Genomic DNA, 20,788 nt, shown 5'->3' on the forward strand with positions numbered 1-20,788 from the left:
CGTGTCTCCTTTATCAAATCTTTTGAAATAGTTTGTTCAGGGGGAACAAAGACATCTGTTATTGGTTCAAAACAATGATTTTATTTCACTCAGTGCAGCACAAAAGATAATTTTCCTAATCGAAAAATCTTGTCATGTTAATAACAAGTAGTAAGCTGGTCCAACATTTAAAAGTTATCTTTTTCATGTACTTTTAAAATCTTTTTTTTTTTTTTTATCTTCCTCATCCTCCTCAAAAACACCATTTTATTGTATTGCTATTTACTGAATGATTAAGTAGATTTAATATTTTCACAATGTTGTGTAAACTTGTGCTGAACCCCTAAGTTTTATCTTCTGATAAATAAAACTTTTTGAATTTTTGAGGTAACATTTTTGCATACATCTCTTCATTTCACTCCAAACAAGGTACTTAAAAAGATTCAATAAAGGGTTCACAGACTGGAGCCTCCATCCTCAATGTGAGAGATGACTTAAGGCGGAGAATGTTCCCTTTGGGCTGTGGACTGAGCAGTGTGCTGATAGATCTATTGATCTATTTGTTCATTCTGCTGGGCCTTTTTTCACAGTGTGTATTCTCCTGGGGATGGTAGCCCTGTGTTTTAATAGCTTAATGATGTCTTGGCAGACCTCACAGTTCATCCCAGGAGGGTTAACAGTCCCTAATGAATACATACACACACACCCACACACTCACACACACACACACTACATTTACATCAGATGTAAACAGCAGTCTTAATTGAAAGGTAGCTACTTTTCCCCATGCAGGGGCTTCAGAATGTTTCCCATTACTTCACCTACTTCACAATAGAAGTGTAGAGCTGATGTGAACGTGTACTTCCTGTCTACTGTGAGAACTGTACTGTGTGATTGGGCTAGCTGAGCTCCCTGCATAATTAATACTTTTTAATTGGAGTGTTTTTCCTGCTGCATTCCTTATTCATGAGCTGTTATTGGAGGATGACTGCCGGCCAATCAGCACGTCTGTGTCATCACTGCTGATTGCGGCCTGAGGGCCTGCAGTTCAGACAGGAAGATGCAACCACTGCAGTGTAAATCTATCTGCAGTGGTAAACAGTAACTTAGTGCTGGTACTCACGTACTGTGCTTTAAGTACAGCTTTCACATACTTTTGCTGCTTTATAGTTGTACTCTACAACAGTGCAAGGACAACACGTCTCTAACAGAGTCAGCTGCAAAGTTGTCTGTCTATCAACTTACGGCCCATCAATTAGGAACCACTGGACTAGAAGTAGATAAGTGAAGCTAAAAGTATCAATTATTGAATAATGTCATGTAGACATTTATTATTTTATCACATTTAGTACTAGCTGAAAGTGCTTCAAACAGGACTTATTGTTCAAACATCCTCCTTCCTTCTATTTCCATCAAATTTAACATTTTCGTTTTCTTCACAAGGCCTCTATTCTTTTACTTTGTATTTCAGTGTTGTTTCTCTGCATTACGTCAAGCACTTTGACTGTGCATGTGTGTGCGTGTACCTGAGAAGTCGAGCAGGATTCTATCTTCGATGTCCCGTCCCGTCTCCATCAGGGTGCTGAACAGTGTGCCGATGGGGTCCAGAGGGTGGCCCACCCAACCCTCCAGGTTAGTAACTGATGTTATGCCTTTATGAAGCAGCTCTACAGTGGAACACAAACACCAAGAGACCGTTAATGGAGACAAAGCAAACTTTAATTTAAAGCCCATCGGCTCTTTAATGTGTTGTCTTGTAACTTCACTGTGTTTTTTCTTGAGGCCAAATCATGGTCCAATGTGCAACTTGCACCAGTGAGATGTAGAAATTTGAAACCTGCAGTTCTCTGAGTGCAACACTGAGAAAAGACTTTCCAGGGAAGTCATCTTGTGTCCAGCTGTTTAACTTCTGAAGTGAAAACTATTTGCATTATTCATAGATTCTGGGAAGGGATTAGATTTGATTTTAAGAATTTCTAACGAGGTACCTGATCTTTTTAATATTCTAAACAGAATATTTTTATGCGTCTTCAAACGTGTCTGTAGGATTTTTTTTCAAGCAAAAGATACAGAAAATAATACAGAAGTGATCAGTGACAGTTGTATGAATCAAAAAACATATTTGTATGTTATAAAGCAACTGTGGGTGAATCGTTTTCACCAGTTTGTTTATTCTCTTAATGTCTTTCATTACTGTTAATGGTCCTGTAGCTTTTAGCATTAATATTACAATTCAGCCATTTTAGGCTAAAACTGTCAATTCTATTACAGGCAAGTGTCTCTGATAGTTATTGTATTATGATGGACATAAGCTTTCGCACATAGTAAAAATGAAATCATGAATATGGGAAAGTTAATAACTTAATAATAAAGGTTTCTGTGTAAAATGTGGTCTCACTGCGGAATTCTGCAGTTAGTTCTATGCAGTTTTAAAGGGAGTGGGAAATAAAAAAAAAATTGTATTGTGTTTTTCAAGGGGCACAAAAAGCTTTGCAACACAGGATATATCCTTTATATTCTAAATAATCCTTAAAATGTTTTAGGAGCCAAAACACAGCAAGTGAATGATTGATTTGAGCCCATTACATTTGTTTTGCCAAACACCACAAATCTGCTTCAAATAGCTTAACAATATGTACAGCATTAAATATTAAGTCAGAGCAAAGCTAAGATGGGGAAAAATAAAAAGGAAGGAAACTGAGGAAGAGTAACAAAGGATGGATTCCTGTTTCTGTGCCTTCAAGGTTAAATAAAGCTTGATGGAGAATAAACGGACCTTTTTTATGAGTGCGGAAGAACTCCAGCTGTTTCTGCTGTTGCCTCCTCAGTGTGTTGACTATGGCGATGGCCAGTCTGAGTGCTTCCTTGGGGTAACCATGTGATCTCAGGGCGTCGACTCGGGCGCAGGCGGTGGGTACATGCTCTGCGGGGATGGAAGGAGAAGAAAAGACGTTTCAAGACATTTTCAGTTTTATTGATTCAACTTGTCTGACCTCGAACCCAGTCTCTCACCGTGCCAAAGGGGCCACCCTCGGGCATCGAAGAGGGAGCTGTCCATGTTGCCATGGTAACAGTAGTTGGTGTAGTGGTCCTCCGTGATGATGTGCTGCAGGTGGGGGTCCTGCCAGTGCAGGTCGCAGGCCTCGATCGCCCGCGTGAACACGGTCCGGTGAGGCCGAGTCAGGGAGTCTGAGGGTCAGTCAAGCAAGAAGAGGTCAGTTTTTAAATCCCACGTGGTGGTACTGAGGTGTTCAGACTGTGAGGGGGTGATGTGGTGGTGACACTTATTACAAGAGCAGTTAAAGCTGCTGACTTTCCTGGTCTATCAACACCGTCAGGCTGCAGTGTCTATGACGAGCTCATGGAGCCAATTAGGGTAATTGAGAAACCATTTATGTCCCTTTTCTGCAATCAGTATCCCTAACTCCTCCTCTGAGTCATTACTCAGATCGGGTCAAATGTTTCACTTTCACATATTTTTAGAATCGGTGTCACTCCCACTTTTGGATGACATCATTATCCTCCGATTCAGCCGTGAATTAATGTCCATAACCAACGTAGAAATCATAGAAAAAATAAATCTCCAGAACTTCTCTGAGAATCATCAAAAACTCCCGTGTTTATCATTATCTATATAGAAACATGTCCAAAATACAAGGCAAACTTTCTGAGTAAGGCTAGGCATGACACTGAACTGAAAACTGCTATTGTAGCAGAATTGAGAATGTTAATAACACCTCAAAAGGAGGGCCGTCACAGACAGAAGGGCCACAGTAGCAACACCCTCTGCCCTCTCATTCGGAACATCTTTATTATCATCTAATAAAAAACGTGTCTGGAATTTTTTCAGCGCAAGCACATGCAGGGGTACAGGCCAGAAAAACTGTGTTATCAGGGTAGTTCTATTAGCTGCACTACAAAGGTAATACGACTCCTAGGCACGAGATTGATAGAAGGAGACTTGATTAAAAGAGAGGGGGAGGGGGAAAGAGAAGACTCAACAGTGTTAATAGAACAGCTGAACAGAAGAGGAGGGTGAGGCACAGACTAAAATGTACAGATGAGAGAAGATGCAATGTGGAAGAGGGTTTGGAGGGGAAACAAAAAGTAAAAGAAAGGAAATGTCTCAGCCTCAGCCAGGTGCCATCTCACCTGGGTTGCCGGGAGGGCCCTGGGGCAGAGCGTTGGTCAGATTGGTCAGCTCGCTGCCATGGTTACCATCCTCCAAGGGACAAACGTCCACACTGTTCCACCTGCGAAGCTGTCGTAGCCAGAAACCCTTCTGCTCGGGTTTACAGTGGGGGTTCAACACAATGCACATCCACAGAGCCCCTGCACAGAAACACACATTTACAGGTAAAGACAAAAACGCAAACTGTGCGGCAGAAGACCTGTGATATTGATTAGTGTGAAAATACTATTCCAATTTTGGTTTCTACAAAACACCTTTTGTCCCTCCAGGAGCAATCTAACACAAACAAAAGTACACAAAGACAATTCATCTACACACAGAAACAACCAGACAATATGAAGAAGAAGAAGAAGGGGTTGAAATAGAAGGATTTATCATCTTTGAGAACTTGGTCCTATCTGTGAGACTCTTTGGCCTTTTGTGTTCTGTGCAATCCATTATACCATCCTCATATCCCACTACAGGCATTTCTTTTTTAATTTCTTTATTTTTCTCCCACACTTGCACTTGTACTACGTCTGTAACTTTAGATTCAGCATCTCCTGCGTGTTGCATGTCTACCTTTCAAAGCAGACGAGTCATAAATGTAATTATAAGTGTGGAGGAACATTCTTTTTCAGACTTCAGCACAACAATGGGGGAGTCTGTTTTACTCTGGTCTTAAGCTGAGAATTAATATTGAACAACACAACGTCACATGCCTAGTAAACTAGCAAATTACTGAAAAGGAGCAAATACATTTGGCAGAAAGAGAAATCAACCATTGGTCATTATTCTCTAAACTACTCCAGGGCAATTTAGATTACATCAACTGAACATACGCTGCTGAAAACTTTTCAAAAACATCTGTATTTCACTAAATCTCAACTCAACTTTCTGTTCAACAGATGTGGAGTTGGATAATGCAGTACAACTAATGATTCCTTTTCACTATTGATTGATTTGCTGGTATTTTCTCCATTAGTCAATGTAATTGTTGCTGCGGCTACCTGCACTCCTGGCTGAGCACACGAGGACACTGGGTACAGACAGGAGGATAAAGGCGCAATGTTGAGGGACAAATAAAGGATGACAGATGACAAAAATGAAACAGGAGAAGAAAAGAAAAAAGGAGGTGAATTGATGAGGGGGGGAAAGGGAAGACACGAAGGAGAGGTGGGGAGGAAGCGCATGGGGGAAGGAGAATGAGAAACGGGGGGAGGGGACAGGCGAAGAGAGGCTATATCCTTCATCTCTTTGTTAAGGCTGCACCAAGGACACGACGAGGAGGGAATAACAGCAGAGACATGAGAGTGACGAAATGCAGAGCAACAATCTGGGTTTAGTGGGAAAATAAAAACAGAGAGAGGGGGGAGGATGGAGTTTCAATCTGAGGGCTAATCTATGATTTATTAAGTAGAAGATTTGTCATTGAGCATTTAATACAACTGTTTTATTATGAATTTATGAGTTAGCAGCCTGCAGACGAGAGCACAACTTGTAACTAGTTAATATAATATATGTATATATATATTATACTAAAATCATTTACAAATAAACACCTTGATGATCCTATAAAATACAATAGACTAGTAAAGAAAAATAATAATTTTTAGTCGTGACAGTCTTTAGCAACCAGAAAAGGGTTTGAAGAGTGAATCTTTCCTTTTTTTACTAGTTAAATTGCTGATAACAGATTTAAGTACAAAGTAGCCTGCACAGAATGTTAACAGGTTGTCAAACAGCATCAGTAAAGAACCTTGATCTTGAGCCTCAGCCTGATTATATTTGTGATCCAGCCAAGTGCAAAGATATTTCTACAGCTCTTGTCATCCGATGTTCCAGTTGTTTGAGGAAATATTGATTGTTATTATTAATTGAATCATATTTGAGGGAATATTTTTTTAATATTTCTGGTTTAAGAAAAAGAATAAATATCAGTATATACTTTCTATACTATCACTCTTTCTAAAGCCACAGCAAACTATGTTGTATTTCTATATTGTGAGTGTGTGCTTGCTTTCACTCCATACCTAGTTCATCCCACAGTTGCCTGTACTTGTCAGTCATGGTGGTCCCCTGTTGCCTCCACAGCACCAGTCTGGGGTCGCCCATGAACTGCTCTGTGATCAGCGTTAACATGCGGGCTCCATTGGAGTCCCTCATCTTCAGCATCTCTCTCACCTACACAGACGGGGGGGAGACATTGTGGATAAAGGTCGCCTGCCACAGAGGTCTATGTGCTGCTCGCTGGGCTGAGGAACGAGCGCAGTTATCCGCTCTGGGGATCGTTACCTTGCTGAACAGTAAGTTGAGCTGCTTTCCCGAGCCATGGTACCCGCCCTGGGAGAGAAAGAGCTTCACCTGCTCCTGAACCTGCTCCTCGTCCAGATGCCAGCAGTTCTCATCGTCCACGCTGGCCCCTGCCGTCGGATCTGGAGCTCCTGCACCAAGTTACGGAAAATCAGTCAGCAAATTATTACGGAAGGGAAACAACAGCAAAATCAAATGACCCTGATTTCCATTGATTAGTTTCCTACATTCAGTGATGGGAGAAGGGCTCAGATCTTTGAGTGAAGTAAAAAGGAGGAAGAGTTCTTGATTATCATCAAAACCACAGAGATTATGTCTTTAGTATAAAGTGAGCATGTTTGCTTTAAGTCTAATTAGTTACTATAATTACTACTTATGAATATGTGATGCACATACAAAATTTATTATTATTATTATCAATAATAATTGAACATAAACACATGCAGTGGAGGAGAAATATAAAGTTGCAGAAAAGGTTAATACTCAACAAGTAACTCAAAAATACAAGACAATTAAATATGAAAGTGTCTTGTCTGGGAATTCTGAACATGATTAAATCGGCATTAGTATATAGTTCACTGTTTGCACTCATGCTCTGATGCACTGCTGGTTAAGCTTAAACACTAAACACCATAAACTCTGCAACAATAACTGGACTCCATTCGTGAAGAATACATCCTGTGCATTTCAGCAATCTAATACATGTCACTGTGGAGGATTAAATCCATAAGACTCAAGGAAAACAGCTCCTAGTATTTGCCACAGTCAACATGAAAGCAACGAAGAGGAAACAGCCAAACTGCAACCTAAGGCAGGATACACAGAAAGAAGGAGGCTGCAAAGCAAAACATCTTCAGACAGGCTTCTATGTAATTAAGCAACTGTATATTATCAGATTAAATCATTAACATGGCTGACAGACACTTGTGTACATGTAAATAAACATGAAGAGGAATATCACAGGGACTGTAAAACATTAAGGTGCTACATCATCGTAAAAATAACAAAGCAGCAAATATTCTGTTGTAAGATTTTCCCAAAATTAATATGTTTTACTACAAACACTATAATGTACATCTATGAAGTGGCCAGAAGTATTTAATGGCCCCATAGAACACAACAGATGATACCACAGTACAAAAACACAAAGCAAAGTGTACTATAACATGTACCCACAAAACCACAGACAGGAACTACAAGTACCCTAGGTTATATTAAAACTACCAGAAAAATATCCACCATGTACTGCAAAGCTAGCCAAACATGATTATTCATTAAATACTTCAATTATCAGTTGATGTGTCATAAATAAACAATCCCTTGTACCAGGTTCTAAAATATTTGGTCCTCACAAGGGTTGTTTCAGGGTTAAGACTTGCTTTAGGGTTAGAATTAGTTTGGGTTTGGCATTCAGTTGTTAAGGTTAGGGTTAGGGTAAGGGGTTAGGGAATACATAATGTCAATGAGTGTCCTCACAAATATAGAGAGACATGTGTGTGTGTGTGTCTCTCTCCTAAACAGCTTGTTTTCCCTGAGTTCCTGCAGCTGGACTACCACTGGTGTAAGACTGAGGAACCTGCATTTGCTTCCAAGGGTTTTTGTGCCTGTGCTGCTCTTGCACATTAAAGCACCGCTTGTCACTCCATTGAAATCACAAAAATCAGGCATTAATACAGAGCCTCCACTCACCATGAACCTGGTTGATCTCTGAGTTCTGCGACAGTATTTCATCTGCCAGCTTCTGTGCCGTCGGCAGCACCTCCGTGTGATGCACTGTGATCAAGTACTGCACAAACTTCTGCAGCTGATCTCTGTTCATTTGGAAAAGAGTCTCTGAGATGGGCAGGCGCAGTTTGACCTGCTCGGGCTTCCGTACTCGGTACAGCGAGAGCGCCACGACGTGGGCGCAGTAGAAGATGTCCTTGTTGCCGCAGCTGCATGTTACTGCCGTGATTTTGCAACGGTCGAAGCTGACGCTCACGTTGCAGACCAGCTCGGGCTCCGAGGACGTGGCAGGTTCCCTTACTGTGCCGCTGAGGTGAAACCCTGCACGGAAACAGAGAACGAAAACAGGGTTAATCTTTTAATATACGCTGTTCAATGCATGGAACACATTTTCTCAGAACTTTGAGGAGTTGTGCATGGTTCGAAAGCTTCAACTCTTTTAGTTCTTTCTTCTCAAAGTATTTTAGGATCCATGTATCCCAGCAACAGCTGTCAACACAGACGTGGTTCAGACTTGTGGCCTTATGTTCACTTGTTTATGCCAAAAATAATAAACAATGCAAAAAGCACACAAAAAAAGAATCCTCACATTTCTACCGTGTGTGACTCTATTACTTGGGTGCAGTATCTCTTACATTCAAAGAATTGCCTTTCGACGCAGGCCAGGGTAATGACGGTAATCAAAACAGTTGAAGAACGCTAAACCTTTAACTTTAAGGTATAAAGAAACTGGTTATTTCTCTGCAGTCAGTGACTATCTACATGCTGTTAAAGTATTACAATCTCAAAGTTACAGATGATAAAATCTACATAGGTCACTTTGTCTGCATCTGATTCGCCTGATTCGCTGATCGGTATCAGTGTGGTTCAACCTGACATTCATCCAGTCAGAGAGCTGGCAGGGGGAAAACTGTAAAAGCGAGACAGAAGCCAGGAGAGGGCAGGGACCCAAATATTCGAATTTCCTGTTCATTTCCCTTCCACAACACCACTGGTGCTTACCTTACCCTGAACCACTCCTCCCTCTCTCTGGACTGACGGGATCATTTCACCGCAGGCTGAGACCTGCTATTGTACAGAGAACCTATTGCACTCTCACAAGTTAAAGACCTATAGGCCTGTGCGTGTGTGAATGTGTGAAACATTTACATGTGGGTGTGTCTTGAACCCTCATTTCTCAAAGCGTTCGTGTTTGTGGTCTTTTGACATGAAAATAAACCCACGGGGAAGTTTGCGCTCATTTTCTGTTTTAACTAAGAACCCATCACAGATATATAGAGTTGAAAACAGTGGGGGAAGAGGGACTGGTGAGAACAATGTACTGAAAGTATTAAAAACTATACAATACTGCCATATATTCTACTATAAAACATGAATCTGTTAAGTTCAGCAGCCGACAGAGATGTCGTGGAGCAGAAGTATATAGCAGGAAGTAAAAAATACTAGTAATGTATAAGTACATCAGATTGTTTTTTAGTACAGTACTTGAGTAAATATGATGTAAAAGTACAATCAGTGATAGTTTATCATCCACTTACACACATTGACCAGGGCAAGTGTCTGTTGTTTTAGTTTTTCAGTGTTCAAGTGCTAGTTCCAACAAATCAAAGTTACTGATTCAAAGAGAGTCACTCCATCATTAATCACTTCACAGAACTCCTCAAGTTTGACAAAAGCATGTCGACACACAGTACACAACTCACTGTTTGTCTAACAAGTCAACACACACAGCGGGAACGTTTGTCTCTCTAGTCTTGAATCACAGGAGCAGGATGTACAGTATGATTCGCCTCATGTTTTCTGATTTGTTGCAGGATGTTGATTGTGCTGCTGATGCGTTATACAGAGGGGCCGTTCTGTTCCATCTGTCCTCATTAAACCAAATAAGACAAACGTCTGTCAGTGCAATGCAAGTGAACAATAACATGACCTGCTGCCTCAAACTTCTGTTGAACAAACTAAATATTATAAACTATGAAGGAGGATTTACTGTTTACTGTTTTAGCTTGGTGTTCCTAATAAACTGACTACTGACTGAACAGTTTATAATGTTAGGAAAGTCTGACGGTGTAGAGAAACACATGTGAACAAAACATAAGCAGTGCTATTCACCACGGAACATTAACTTGGAGATTTGATTTCCACAATGCTCAGATGTTCTCACACATGTGACACACACCACATAGCTGATGCATATCACCCCTGGTGGGTGGAAGAAGGTTGTAAACAGAGGAGGGCTTTTTTCTGCAAATGTGGTGGGGCTGAGAGACACCCTCAAACTGAGCAACGTCTGAGAGCGGAACCTCTGATACAAACAGAAACTTGTGTTTCAGTTCTGCAGACACTCCACGGACACACACACTGACACACACTTCACCCAACCACCAGTCCACATCCTGTCTTTTTAAATACACAAACACAGAAATGCATGGCACTCTCTGTTACACAGCCCTGCCCCAGTCATGCCTGGCCCACAGCTGAACTACTGACGTAACAGAAAGAGAGAGGGTGACTCCAGGAGGAGGAGGAGGAGGCTGGAAAAATCGGTATGCCCTCAGCTGAGTGTGAGTGCGTGTGCACATGCAGGAGTGTATGTTTGGCAGCAAGCCAAAGCCCTGAGCTCAGCATTCTGTAATGCACTTCCTCTCTGTGTGTCTGTGCTTCACAGCTTGCATAATACAGCTCTCTGTGAACCGCATAGCAACCAAACTTAACTCCTTCCCTCCCAGCGCAGCATCATCTCAGACAGGAGACAAGCTCTGACGGGAAAGTAGTCATTTACTCATGTACACTGTACTTTTTTTTTTTTTACAACACAGATATTTCAGTAAAGTATTTTTACACTACCTTCACTCCACTCACTTCAGAGAGACTACTGCACCTTTTTTCATTTATTTGGAAGTTTAAAAAACGACTTACTTTACAAATTCTGACGAGCTGTAGAAAACACAAGTAGCAAATGAATTATGGTGTGTTACTAGAGTTTGAGCTGTCCTACTGTTTTTTATTCACCAATTTCAATATACTCAAAATTTGCTTACACAACTTTGCATCAATAATCATAATCCTATAATATATTATAATATAACCCTTAATCAGCCCTTAACCATGCATAATGAGAACGTTAGGGTTTGGTACTTTTAGGTATCTTTTACTTTTACTTTTAAGTACAAAGCATTTTGTATGCACTTCTTCCACCAAAGGTTACCAGGAACTGTAATTTTATTTAATAAGTATTGTAATTAAAAACATGTTTGACTGAGTATTTATTGTATATAAAACAAAGCGGTGGAGAGAGTACATAAAATATTAACTTAAAATAAAAGTGCCAATGCACACACACCATTAAAACAGATGCCTGCATTCAACAGGATGTTAGGTTGAAAACAAAGTACTACCATGTAGCATCTTAAGTAAAAGTGTGATCAGTTTTTAAAATAAATGCTAAAAATAACCTTTGTAATTTCCCACATCCTCTAAAACTGTCTTGTTTTGACTGAGCAGCAGTCCAGAAACACAAATATAGTCATATGTGACAAAGACAGGCATGAAATACTCACTGTAGGAAGATGGAAACAGCAAACAGTATTTTAAAGAATAAATTAAAAAACATTATCGAAACAGTTGCTCAGTACTTTACTTTTGAACACCGTACCAATTTTTAAACTGAGGATTGCAGTCTATTGGTTTATAACATCTCCTGGCAACCGTCAATCGGTTAAAGAAACATTTTTACAGCTAAAATTACTGCCCGCTGCAGAAAAGAGAAAACCTTTAACATCTACTGTGGCCTGTTCGGTTTTGTTGAGGTAAGAACATTAAAGTCTTTTTCAGACTTTACAGGACGTGCAGATGGCCTGATTAACCACTCTGGAAACACTGGAAAACAAGGTTCAACACTTCACTCCAGTTAAGCCAGAGGTAGGTGACATAAGCCCGCTCCATAGGATTCAGAGAGGAGGATGGGAGGAGGAGGAGGGGGGTCTTTTTGTGGCTGAAAACAAAGCCGGGACGTTAGCCTGTGAAAGAGCAGTGGCTCAGCTCCCTACAGAGATCAGCCTGAGGAGACCTTCATGCCAGAGGCTGTGTGCAACATTGTCCACTGAATTCTGTGGCTGCAGGGCGTCACTCTCAGCTATGTGGCCATAGCCTTCATTTAACAGGACTACCGCCACACAAAAGGCAGACAGACCCCATCCTCCTCCACTCTACATTACACACAGGCATACGCCAGTCAGCCATTCAGTCAGCTCGGCCTCCAAAGCTGGCCAGTCAGGCGGAAGTGAGAGCCCCTCAACCAAGGTGTGTGTTAGTGTGTGTGTGTTAGTGTGTGTGTGTGTGTGTGTGTGTGCTTATGATGACAATGGGGAACCTAATCTCTCACCCGTGGAGATGCAGGGGCACCTCTGGGGCTGTAGGAAGGTGAAGTAAACAACCAATCAATAGTCACTGTGCACTGATTACCATCTGTCCTTAATGACTGGTTTCAGATGAGCCTCCCAGTGCATTTAAATAGAACTTTATGATGGAGTATTTACTGCTACTCATTTATGTGATTCTGGCATCAAAAGAGTCAAAACTGACTTGAATGAAATATTTCTGGCCATTATTGGAACTGATACCACTTATTTAAAACGGTTGCTGCGGTCCTAGCCAATCATGAATCATGTTCAAACATGGCAGCAGATTCTGCGCGGTAAACCTACCACTGTTATCACTGTAAAAGCTGTGGGGGCTACAGGGCTTAGCGAAGGGTCAGATGGGTTCGAGGGGCAGCGCTCATGTGGTAATGTGTCAAGGGGGAGGGGGGATGTCCTGTGAGCTGGAGGATGCACCTCAATGCAAGCACAGAATGAGGTCAATGAGGATTTGAGTTAGCTGGGTCAATCTGTGTCCCTTAAGCTCCTTACAGTATGACCAAGCTAATTGAGGACCTCCTCCTATTCTGTAAACTTTTTATCAAACCGGCTTTTAGGGTGTTTACTCTTTTTTAATGTCTTACAACTGATTCTATTTAATTTATTTTCAAATTGTCGAATGCAAATTTCAATTCACTTCAGAACTGCAGCAGATTTCAATTCTTCACCTCAGAACTGCAGCTTATATCATTTCTTTTTACATAGTTAAGAGGTTTGACTGCTTCTTCTTCCTACCCACTGTCCTGATTTTGAAACCAAACTCTAGAAATAACAAACTGCACTGAAATACTACAAGGAGGAAGGAGTCCTCTCTGACCAAGTGGACAGAAATTCCTCAGCTCTGTCAGAAAAACAAGGGGCCGCCTTTACAACGCATGAGAAATTGTGAACGGTCTCGTCACTCAGATAAGAAAACAACGTCTTCAGCACTGGCGAAGCCACTGTTTTACAGCGTCTTTTAATTGCTGCCATTCAGGCTCCAGTGCAGGCCTGTCTGGCCTGTAGTCAGCACCGGGACGAAACAGGTCTCTGCACTTCTATGAGAATGACTCAATCTGCCAGTGAGAGGAGAGAGAGAGAGAGAGAAAGACGAGGCTTTTAAAAGCGAGCACTCCGGTAGAAACCTCTCAGTGGTTTCTATCAGAGCAGACAGCAGCAGCACATGAATCGATTACAAAAACAACTATCAAAGCACTCAGAGATCCTGCACTCGCTGCTGCTTGCAACTTATATAATGTGAGCACTATGACGGCAGGTGTTACATGAGGCAGTTGTGCTTTACATTTCTGAGTTAGTGTTAGCAGTGAATTCTAATTCCAAATGTGTTTTGGTTATTTGATCGTTTTGGCTGGGCTGTAAAATGCCCTAAAGAAAGTTTTTAAATATCTAGCCAAAGATATTCAGTTTACCATCACGTATGACAAAGAGAAGCATCATATCGTCACATCTGGAAATTTGAAAGGCTGACAACACACATTCAGCTTGTTTACTCTGTCTAACTGAACAGACCAAAACCAAACATTGAAAACCAACATGACATTTAATAAAAAAAAGAGAAGGCAGCAGACACCCCACTAAATAAGCAGGAACTGGCAAATGTTTGGGATTTGTTGTTGCCCTAAAAGAAAACTTGCTAATATGATTACCAAGATGACTGATATGATATTTTGCATAGTAATTAATTCAATATGGACTGTTTTATGTCGGTAGAGATAAAGTGACAAGCACTTTAAACTGACAGTGTCTACAAAGTGCCAGAGAAGATGTGTGGTACAGTGTATAAAATGCGTTAGAATGGTATTTTTGTGAGGTCAGATGTTAAATAAATGTTATTAATGATTACAATTAATGAATGCATACAAGACTGAAGCAGCACAGAATCTGACTATGTCTTCTTCTGCCGAGCAAAGTAATAGAGGGGAGAACCAGCAGCCTAGCTCCTGCAGTGTGTGGTCAACACCGGAAACATAGTAAAACATCATCAGCAAATCAAAGTTTTTTCACAACACAAAGGCAACAGTCAATTTGATGACGAACTATTACAAAGTCACATTGACCTCATCTGGCTGCTCTGTATGTCCTCCATCCTGAAGGGCAAATTCACTTCAGAGGGTACAGATTCATCACTTCAATAATTGTGAATAATCTTCTCTGTTTACATTTTAGACAGAAGGTTGATAGATAATAGAAAAATATAGAAATTGGGCTCAGGAATTTTATTTTTCTGCCATTTTACGGGCAAATGAAATAATGTGAAGATATTTTAATATAGTGGTTACAGCACTTGCGTATTTTACTTTGCATACATGTGACACATTTTTCGTTGTAGCCCCAGGTTTCCTGTGGAGGAGAGTCCCAGCCTCTAGCACCGCACTTAACTGTGATAAACTGTAAACGTACATGCTGCTCACACGATGACGCATCAGCATTAACTTAACTTTACTGGATTACAAGTTATGCGTCAGTCAGGGGAAATTTTTTAAGTATTTTTTTACTTAAATGCTCCAAGAGCATTTTGCTGATAATCCTTACATTTTAAATGCAGGTTATTTTTCAATGTTGTTCTTCTCCTTAGGTACAGATTCAGAGCTGTTCCTCCATAACAGAATTGCAGGGTACAGTCATCTATGCACAGCGTACGGTGCATGTCGATAAAGGAGAAAATTTGATTTCAAATTGAGCTCCAGAGTTTAGAATAAATGAGGAAACTAACGACAAGACTTTACATGCAGCTCCCTGATCAAACCGGCTCGGCCGTGGAGGAACATAGAGAGACGAACACGTGCAATCTCGCAACATTTTTACGTCATTGTGCCTTTGCTGAGACTAATAACGGCCAACGGAGGTTTGCCAACAAGCTTCTAAAGGGACCGAAGAGGATTTTCCCCCCCTCGTCTTTCCTCCCATTTAAGAGCATTTGTTTGAGTGCTGTCTGTTCCCGACGTGCTCAGTGAAAGTCATTTGTTTAGCCTCTGAGGACCATCAGCAGGCCAGCCAATGCCTCTCCTCTCCAAATGCATTTATTCCCACTCCTGAGATACACCACAGTGAGTCTCCATAGACATCCTGACTGAGCTGCACCGCTGCAGCTAATGAGCCCAGGAATCCCATAAAGACAAATAAAAATCAAATAAAAGTTTTTAAGTGTTTGCTTACATGTTTGCTCTGCTGTAGGTTATTAAAACTTTTTCAAGATGTGAGCTGTGTTGGTGAATATTCAGCATCTTCAATAAAGGAATAGTTCAAGGTGTTTACCACAGAGAAAGGATGGGAACGACACCACTCACAGGGTTGTACAGTAAATATGAAACTGTAGAGGTAGATAGCTTAGCTTAGCATAACAACTGGAAACAGAGTAAAACAGCTATTCGAGGATGACAAAACAAACAAACAATCCACACCTATAAAGCTCAATATTAAAAAAATGTCTAATATTAAACTAAATGTATTTATTGAGTCCATACATAAAACAAAATGTAATAATGATTTAATGTAGATAGGAAAACATATTGATGGTTAATTGTAAATCCACATTTGGAATTACTGGGGAATATGGCAAATCAATTATTATGATTAAGCTACAACCACTAGCCAGATAAATTAGCTTCCAGACTTGAAACAGCTGGTCTCTATCCTTACTATCTCATTGTTCCAGCTTCAATTTTCTTGTCTTGTCTCACCTCAGCAAGAAAGCGGAATTTCCCAAAATGTTCTACTGAAAAGGCGACAACGTGGTGATGAATTGAAAATGATATGTTGCTGAAGTTGGTCTGAATAAGAAAGGAAATAAAGATAAAGTTAAAATCAGTCCTCTTAATTATTTACTTCCTATCTTTGATCACATCAGCTGAAATAATGACCAAAATAACCAGATGTGGGAACAGGCAGCACATCGGTGAAGCCGGCCAACAAAAGGCCGATGGGAGAAGCTCACTGTGGGAACAAATGCGTTGTGTCCGTGAGTGACTGAAGTTGGAACTCGGAGCAACCTGAAGGTTCCTTCATCTCCTGTGGGAGTGTGGCGGTGCAGCTCCAGCTGTTTTCTGCATTTTTTCCCCTTAAATGTCACCATTTCCCTCCACTGGTCCACTTTCTCCAGAGAATACAGCTTGAACTCCTCCACAGTCTCACTGCGGCAATTTAATACACTTAGTCCTACAGATTGAGCTCATATTAACACTGTGTCATCTGCTACTCCAATGGAGGACCTTTGATTTATATGCAGGTGACACTAACATAACCACCATGTGCATTGTCCTGATTAACCAGTTAATAGTTTGGTCAAAGTAAGGACAATAATCTCCTAAAACGCAAATAGATTAATTCAGATCTCTTGGGGGGTGTTATCAGTCTAAAACACAAACATTTCAGCAAAAATAGCAAATGGCTTCCCAGCAGTAACACTATATAAGACCTAACAGATTGGAGTGGATCAGCCTTTGCCAGTAAGTGTATTTCCATGTCATTAGTCACACATTATATTTGCATACACATAAATACAAGAGTCACGCCAGAGATGTGATAAAGAGAGACTCATGAGGACATGGTTCCTAAATGTTTTCAATACTTCTTTCCAGAACGAACAAATATTATTTTCATTCACCTCTTGTGTGACGGAGGAGGATTAATATCTGTACATCTGAGTCTATCCATGATTGTAACTTGTGCGTGTGTGAGGCACTAAGTCATGGCGACGTGATGAACCGCATCACAGCTGAACAGGAAGGCACCCCCAGCTGGTCGATGAGACGCAGAGAGGTAAAGAGGTGGTTGGTTTGGACAGCAACAGACAGATAACAGGAACCAAAGTAACCTTGTGTCCTGACAAAGAACGTACAGAACGATTAAGGAGTAGTATTGTTTATTTTCCAGTCCAGTCCGACCTGCTGTCTAACCAGAGCCATTCCTTCCCCAGAAATGTTGAGCAAGCTGTATTGTCTGTTTAGCCTAAATAGAAAGCAGACTGAGGGTGTGTAGATCTGGTTTGATGCACAGCCACGATAAGGTGCGACCTGCATCCTGTTTGGACAGCGAGGGGCCCCTCCTCCTCGGTGACGCTGTAGGAAAGTATTCTTTCCTCTCTAGGCACGACGCTATGACGAAACACTGACAGTTAAACGGCTACTCTCAGTCACACAGAGACAAAGAAAAGCCCTGTGTATGTTGATAGATCACACACACACATAGGACTTGAAATTTAAAAATATATTATGAGCTTAGACTCATAAAACACAATGGATTGTTAAATATACAACCATTGGCTCCCAGCCTTTTTGGCTTGTGACCCCTTAATGTGTTAGCACTTCCACCAAAGACACTTTTCCCCTCTAAACTTCACAGATGGTTTAAATAACACTTTGAAGTCCAATGTGAATAAATGATCCAATATTTCACAATAAAGAAAAGATGAGAGAAAAGCCTTAAAGTGTTCCTTCCCCATTAATCATCTCACATCCTATCAGATTTCTTGTGGGGCTTGACTCTTAGGTCGGGAAGAATGTTGGGCAAGTAACTAGAATCAATTACTCGTTACTTTCCACCACATTACAGTACTTGTTAAATTAATTTGTTCTCTGCTCCGAAAAAGGTGCAAATCCTCAACATCCACATGTTGAATCTTTTGTTCTTATGTACAAGTAGCGGACTAGTTACTGGGATACTTTACAAATTGTAATCCCTTACATGACTCCATAATGAAAAAAGTAATCAAATTACTGTAACATGTTTCTTAATGCCCATCACTCCCTGGACAACTACAAAATTGTATGCAAAGCACTTTAGGTAAAATTAGCTCCACATCAAGCTGCTAATGCATCAGTATTTAGAATATAACAATATATTCTGCCAAACTAAAACCTTTATTTTCAATGCAGGCCTTAAATTCCCCTCCGTTCTCAGCGTTTTCTACTCCCCCCCTTTCTAAATTCCCCAACATGCACACCTCTGATCATCCTTCCTGCGTTCGCCTCCACTCCCTGCTTTAAAATGCACTACAGCCCAGTCTATACAGTTCTCAGTTACATCGCCTACCGATATTCCTCATGTTCAACAGATGAAAACAATGACTCAACGTGTAGGCGCATGCCAGGCATGTGCAGAAACATCCCTGATGAGTTTGCCGGGCTTGTGAGAGCTTGTGTCAAAGCTGAGGTGTGTGTGTGTGTGTGCTTTGTAGAGCAACTGGTTCTTTGACAGAAACTGATAATTGAGCAGAATAGCACATGGTTATTATCATCTTCATTATCAAATCATCTCCTAGTTATTTTCTTTATTGGTAAGAGACACTCTGCCAATTTTACTCATAAAGAAAATGTCGCTTTACTCGTCATGGAAAGTTTGACTCCACATGTGAAATAGTGGGTGGCTCTGGAGGGAGCCACATAGACAACGTTACACCACTGTACTGTTACACAGTAGAAAGGAAAATATCTGGTTTTCTGATAAAGGTGATAAAGGTCAGGTTTGTTGACATAAGGCCATATAAACTACCACTCTTAATCGAGAGACAGTGTGGAGAAGACTGATTTTAAAAATGAAAAGTGAATGAATTCACCAGGATTTTGGATCAGCCTCAGATGAAGCTAAATCACAACTGCAGAGACAAAGCATATTTTAACTCACTCTGACTCTTGTCATAAGTAACAGCAGCTGAAGCACATGTATTATGCAGTACCTAGAGATGAGGGTCATGACATAAGGCTAAATGATTGTTACATTATCCAGGAGGGTCCTGTGCTGTGTTGTTTATGTTGAGTAGCGATGCAATGACTTGTTCCAGCTTCTAAAAAAGAGAGAATTTGTGTTTTTGCTCTTTTTAGCATCATAAACATTTAAGTGTATTTTGAACTGTTAATTGGGCAAAATTTGAAATGTGATGTGGCCTTTGTAAAATTGTCATATTGATTCATTTCTTATGTGTTACCAATAAATTAAAGCAGATAAATCCATGATGACAATCATGATTAGTTTTAGTCATAGTCTCTACTCTTCCTTCTTTTCATCTACATGAAAGATATTGTGGTGTTGCAGTGTGGGATATCTAGGATTTAGCATGTTTTAGCTTTGACTTGTACTAAAGGTCAGGCTATCTTGGCCTCTGCTGCTTCCAGTCTAACAATGTTTTTTATTGTTTTATTGTCTATTGCAAGTCCCCCGTCTTTATGATGGAGGTCTAAAATAACACGATAAAATCCATCACAATGTACAAAAGCCAAGGTTAAGTTTACCGTCACAGAAGATAAAGAGAAGCAGTAACTCCTCATAAGGGAGACGCTAGAAAGCTGTGATGTTTGTCATTTTTGCTTGAACATAAATAGTGAGGTGGCGAAGAAAATCAAGCACTTATTTGTACAGCTCTATCAACAATCACCAACGAGACCATGAAGTCATGAGGAAATGAAGGAATTTGCATGTGGCGACAGAGTTGTGAAACAGTTTGCCTGGAAGTGTTTAGAAAATGGATCCGTGATCAAACAGTTTCGGGACGTGTCTTGAAACCTGGTTTTACTTGTCTAAACTTTAACATGCTGTGCCCGTTGAAACTTCAAGGCACTCGCCCAAAAGCAGCAACATATCATATGAGTCAGGGAGCTCTGCTGGAGGTTCGGGAAAAGGCCTGGAGCTACAGCTGGACCAGGAGAACAAGATTATGTGCTCGCCGATGCAGAGACAGATGCCACTTCAGAAGGTGAAGCATGCGAAGAAGGAAAATAATACAGCCAAACCAGAGAGGAGATCGCTGAGTAAAGAGCTGAATGAATATTAATAGTTACATGTCCTGTGACAAGGCTGATGAGGAAATCTACATGTGTTCACAGTCAGTGGGTCTGTTTGTGAATTTGGCTAAGTTAACTATCAACAGCTGAACGTCTGTAAATATGTTCTTTGTCTAGTTGAAGGCACCTCTAGGGACAGGCATTGGGCAATAGCAGAAGCAAGAATGATTATGTGGTGATTAAATGACTGAATCTAATTAAATTAGATGACTGAACATATATCATTATTTAGCTTCCTGTGCTGAAAAAGACCAGACATACAGAAACGGTATCTTCCAGAGCAGGTTCACATGCAGGAGGGAAACATACTGTATCTAAAGCCCTCGTTGAATGCTCTGTGCTTCAGGCCTCTGTGGGACAGTTGACTGACATTTGCGCTACAAGCGTTGACACAAGTCAACATGCTG

At 40.7% G+C, this 20,788-nt stretch overlaps 1 protein-coding gene across 1 annotated transcript in view; it reads right to left on the reverse strand.

Moving 5' to 3' along the window:
* zswim6 (zinc finger, SWIM-type containing 6) overlaps positions 1-20,788 on the reverse strand; it is a 41,555-nt gene that overhangs the window by 10,645 nt on the left and 10,122 nt on the right. The window contains exons 2-8 of the mRNA XM_020082336.2: positions 8,153-8,509; positions 6,446-6,594; positions 6,184-6,334; positions 4,132-4,311; positions 2,992-3,168; positions 2,756-2,902; positions 1,506-1,646 (exon numbers count right to left, since the gene is read on the reverse strand). Of these exons, the coding sequence (XP_019937895.2) occupies positions 1,506-1,646; positions 2,756-2,902; positions 2,992-3,168; positions 4,132-4,311; positions 6,184-6,334; positions 6,446-6,594; positions 8,153-8,509 (1,302 nt within the window). The remainder of the gene's footprint in view (positions 1-1,505; positions 1,647-2,755; positions 2,903-2,991; positions 3,169-4,131; positions 4,312-6,183; positions 6,335-6,445; positions 6,595-8,152; positions 8,510-20,788) is intronic.

The sequence above is a fragment of the Paralichthys olivaceus genome, chromosome 18 (genome assembly GCF_024713975.1).
Source record: "Paralichthys olivaceus isolate ysfri-2021 chromosome 18, ASM2471397v2, whole genome shotgun sequence".
NCBI lineage: Eukaryota > Metazoa > Chordata > Actinopteri > Pleuronectiformes > Paralichthyidae > Paralichthys > Paralichthys olivaceus.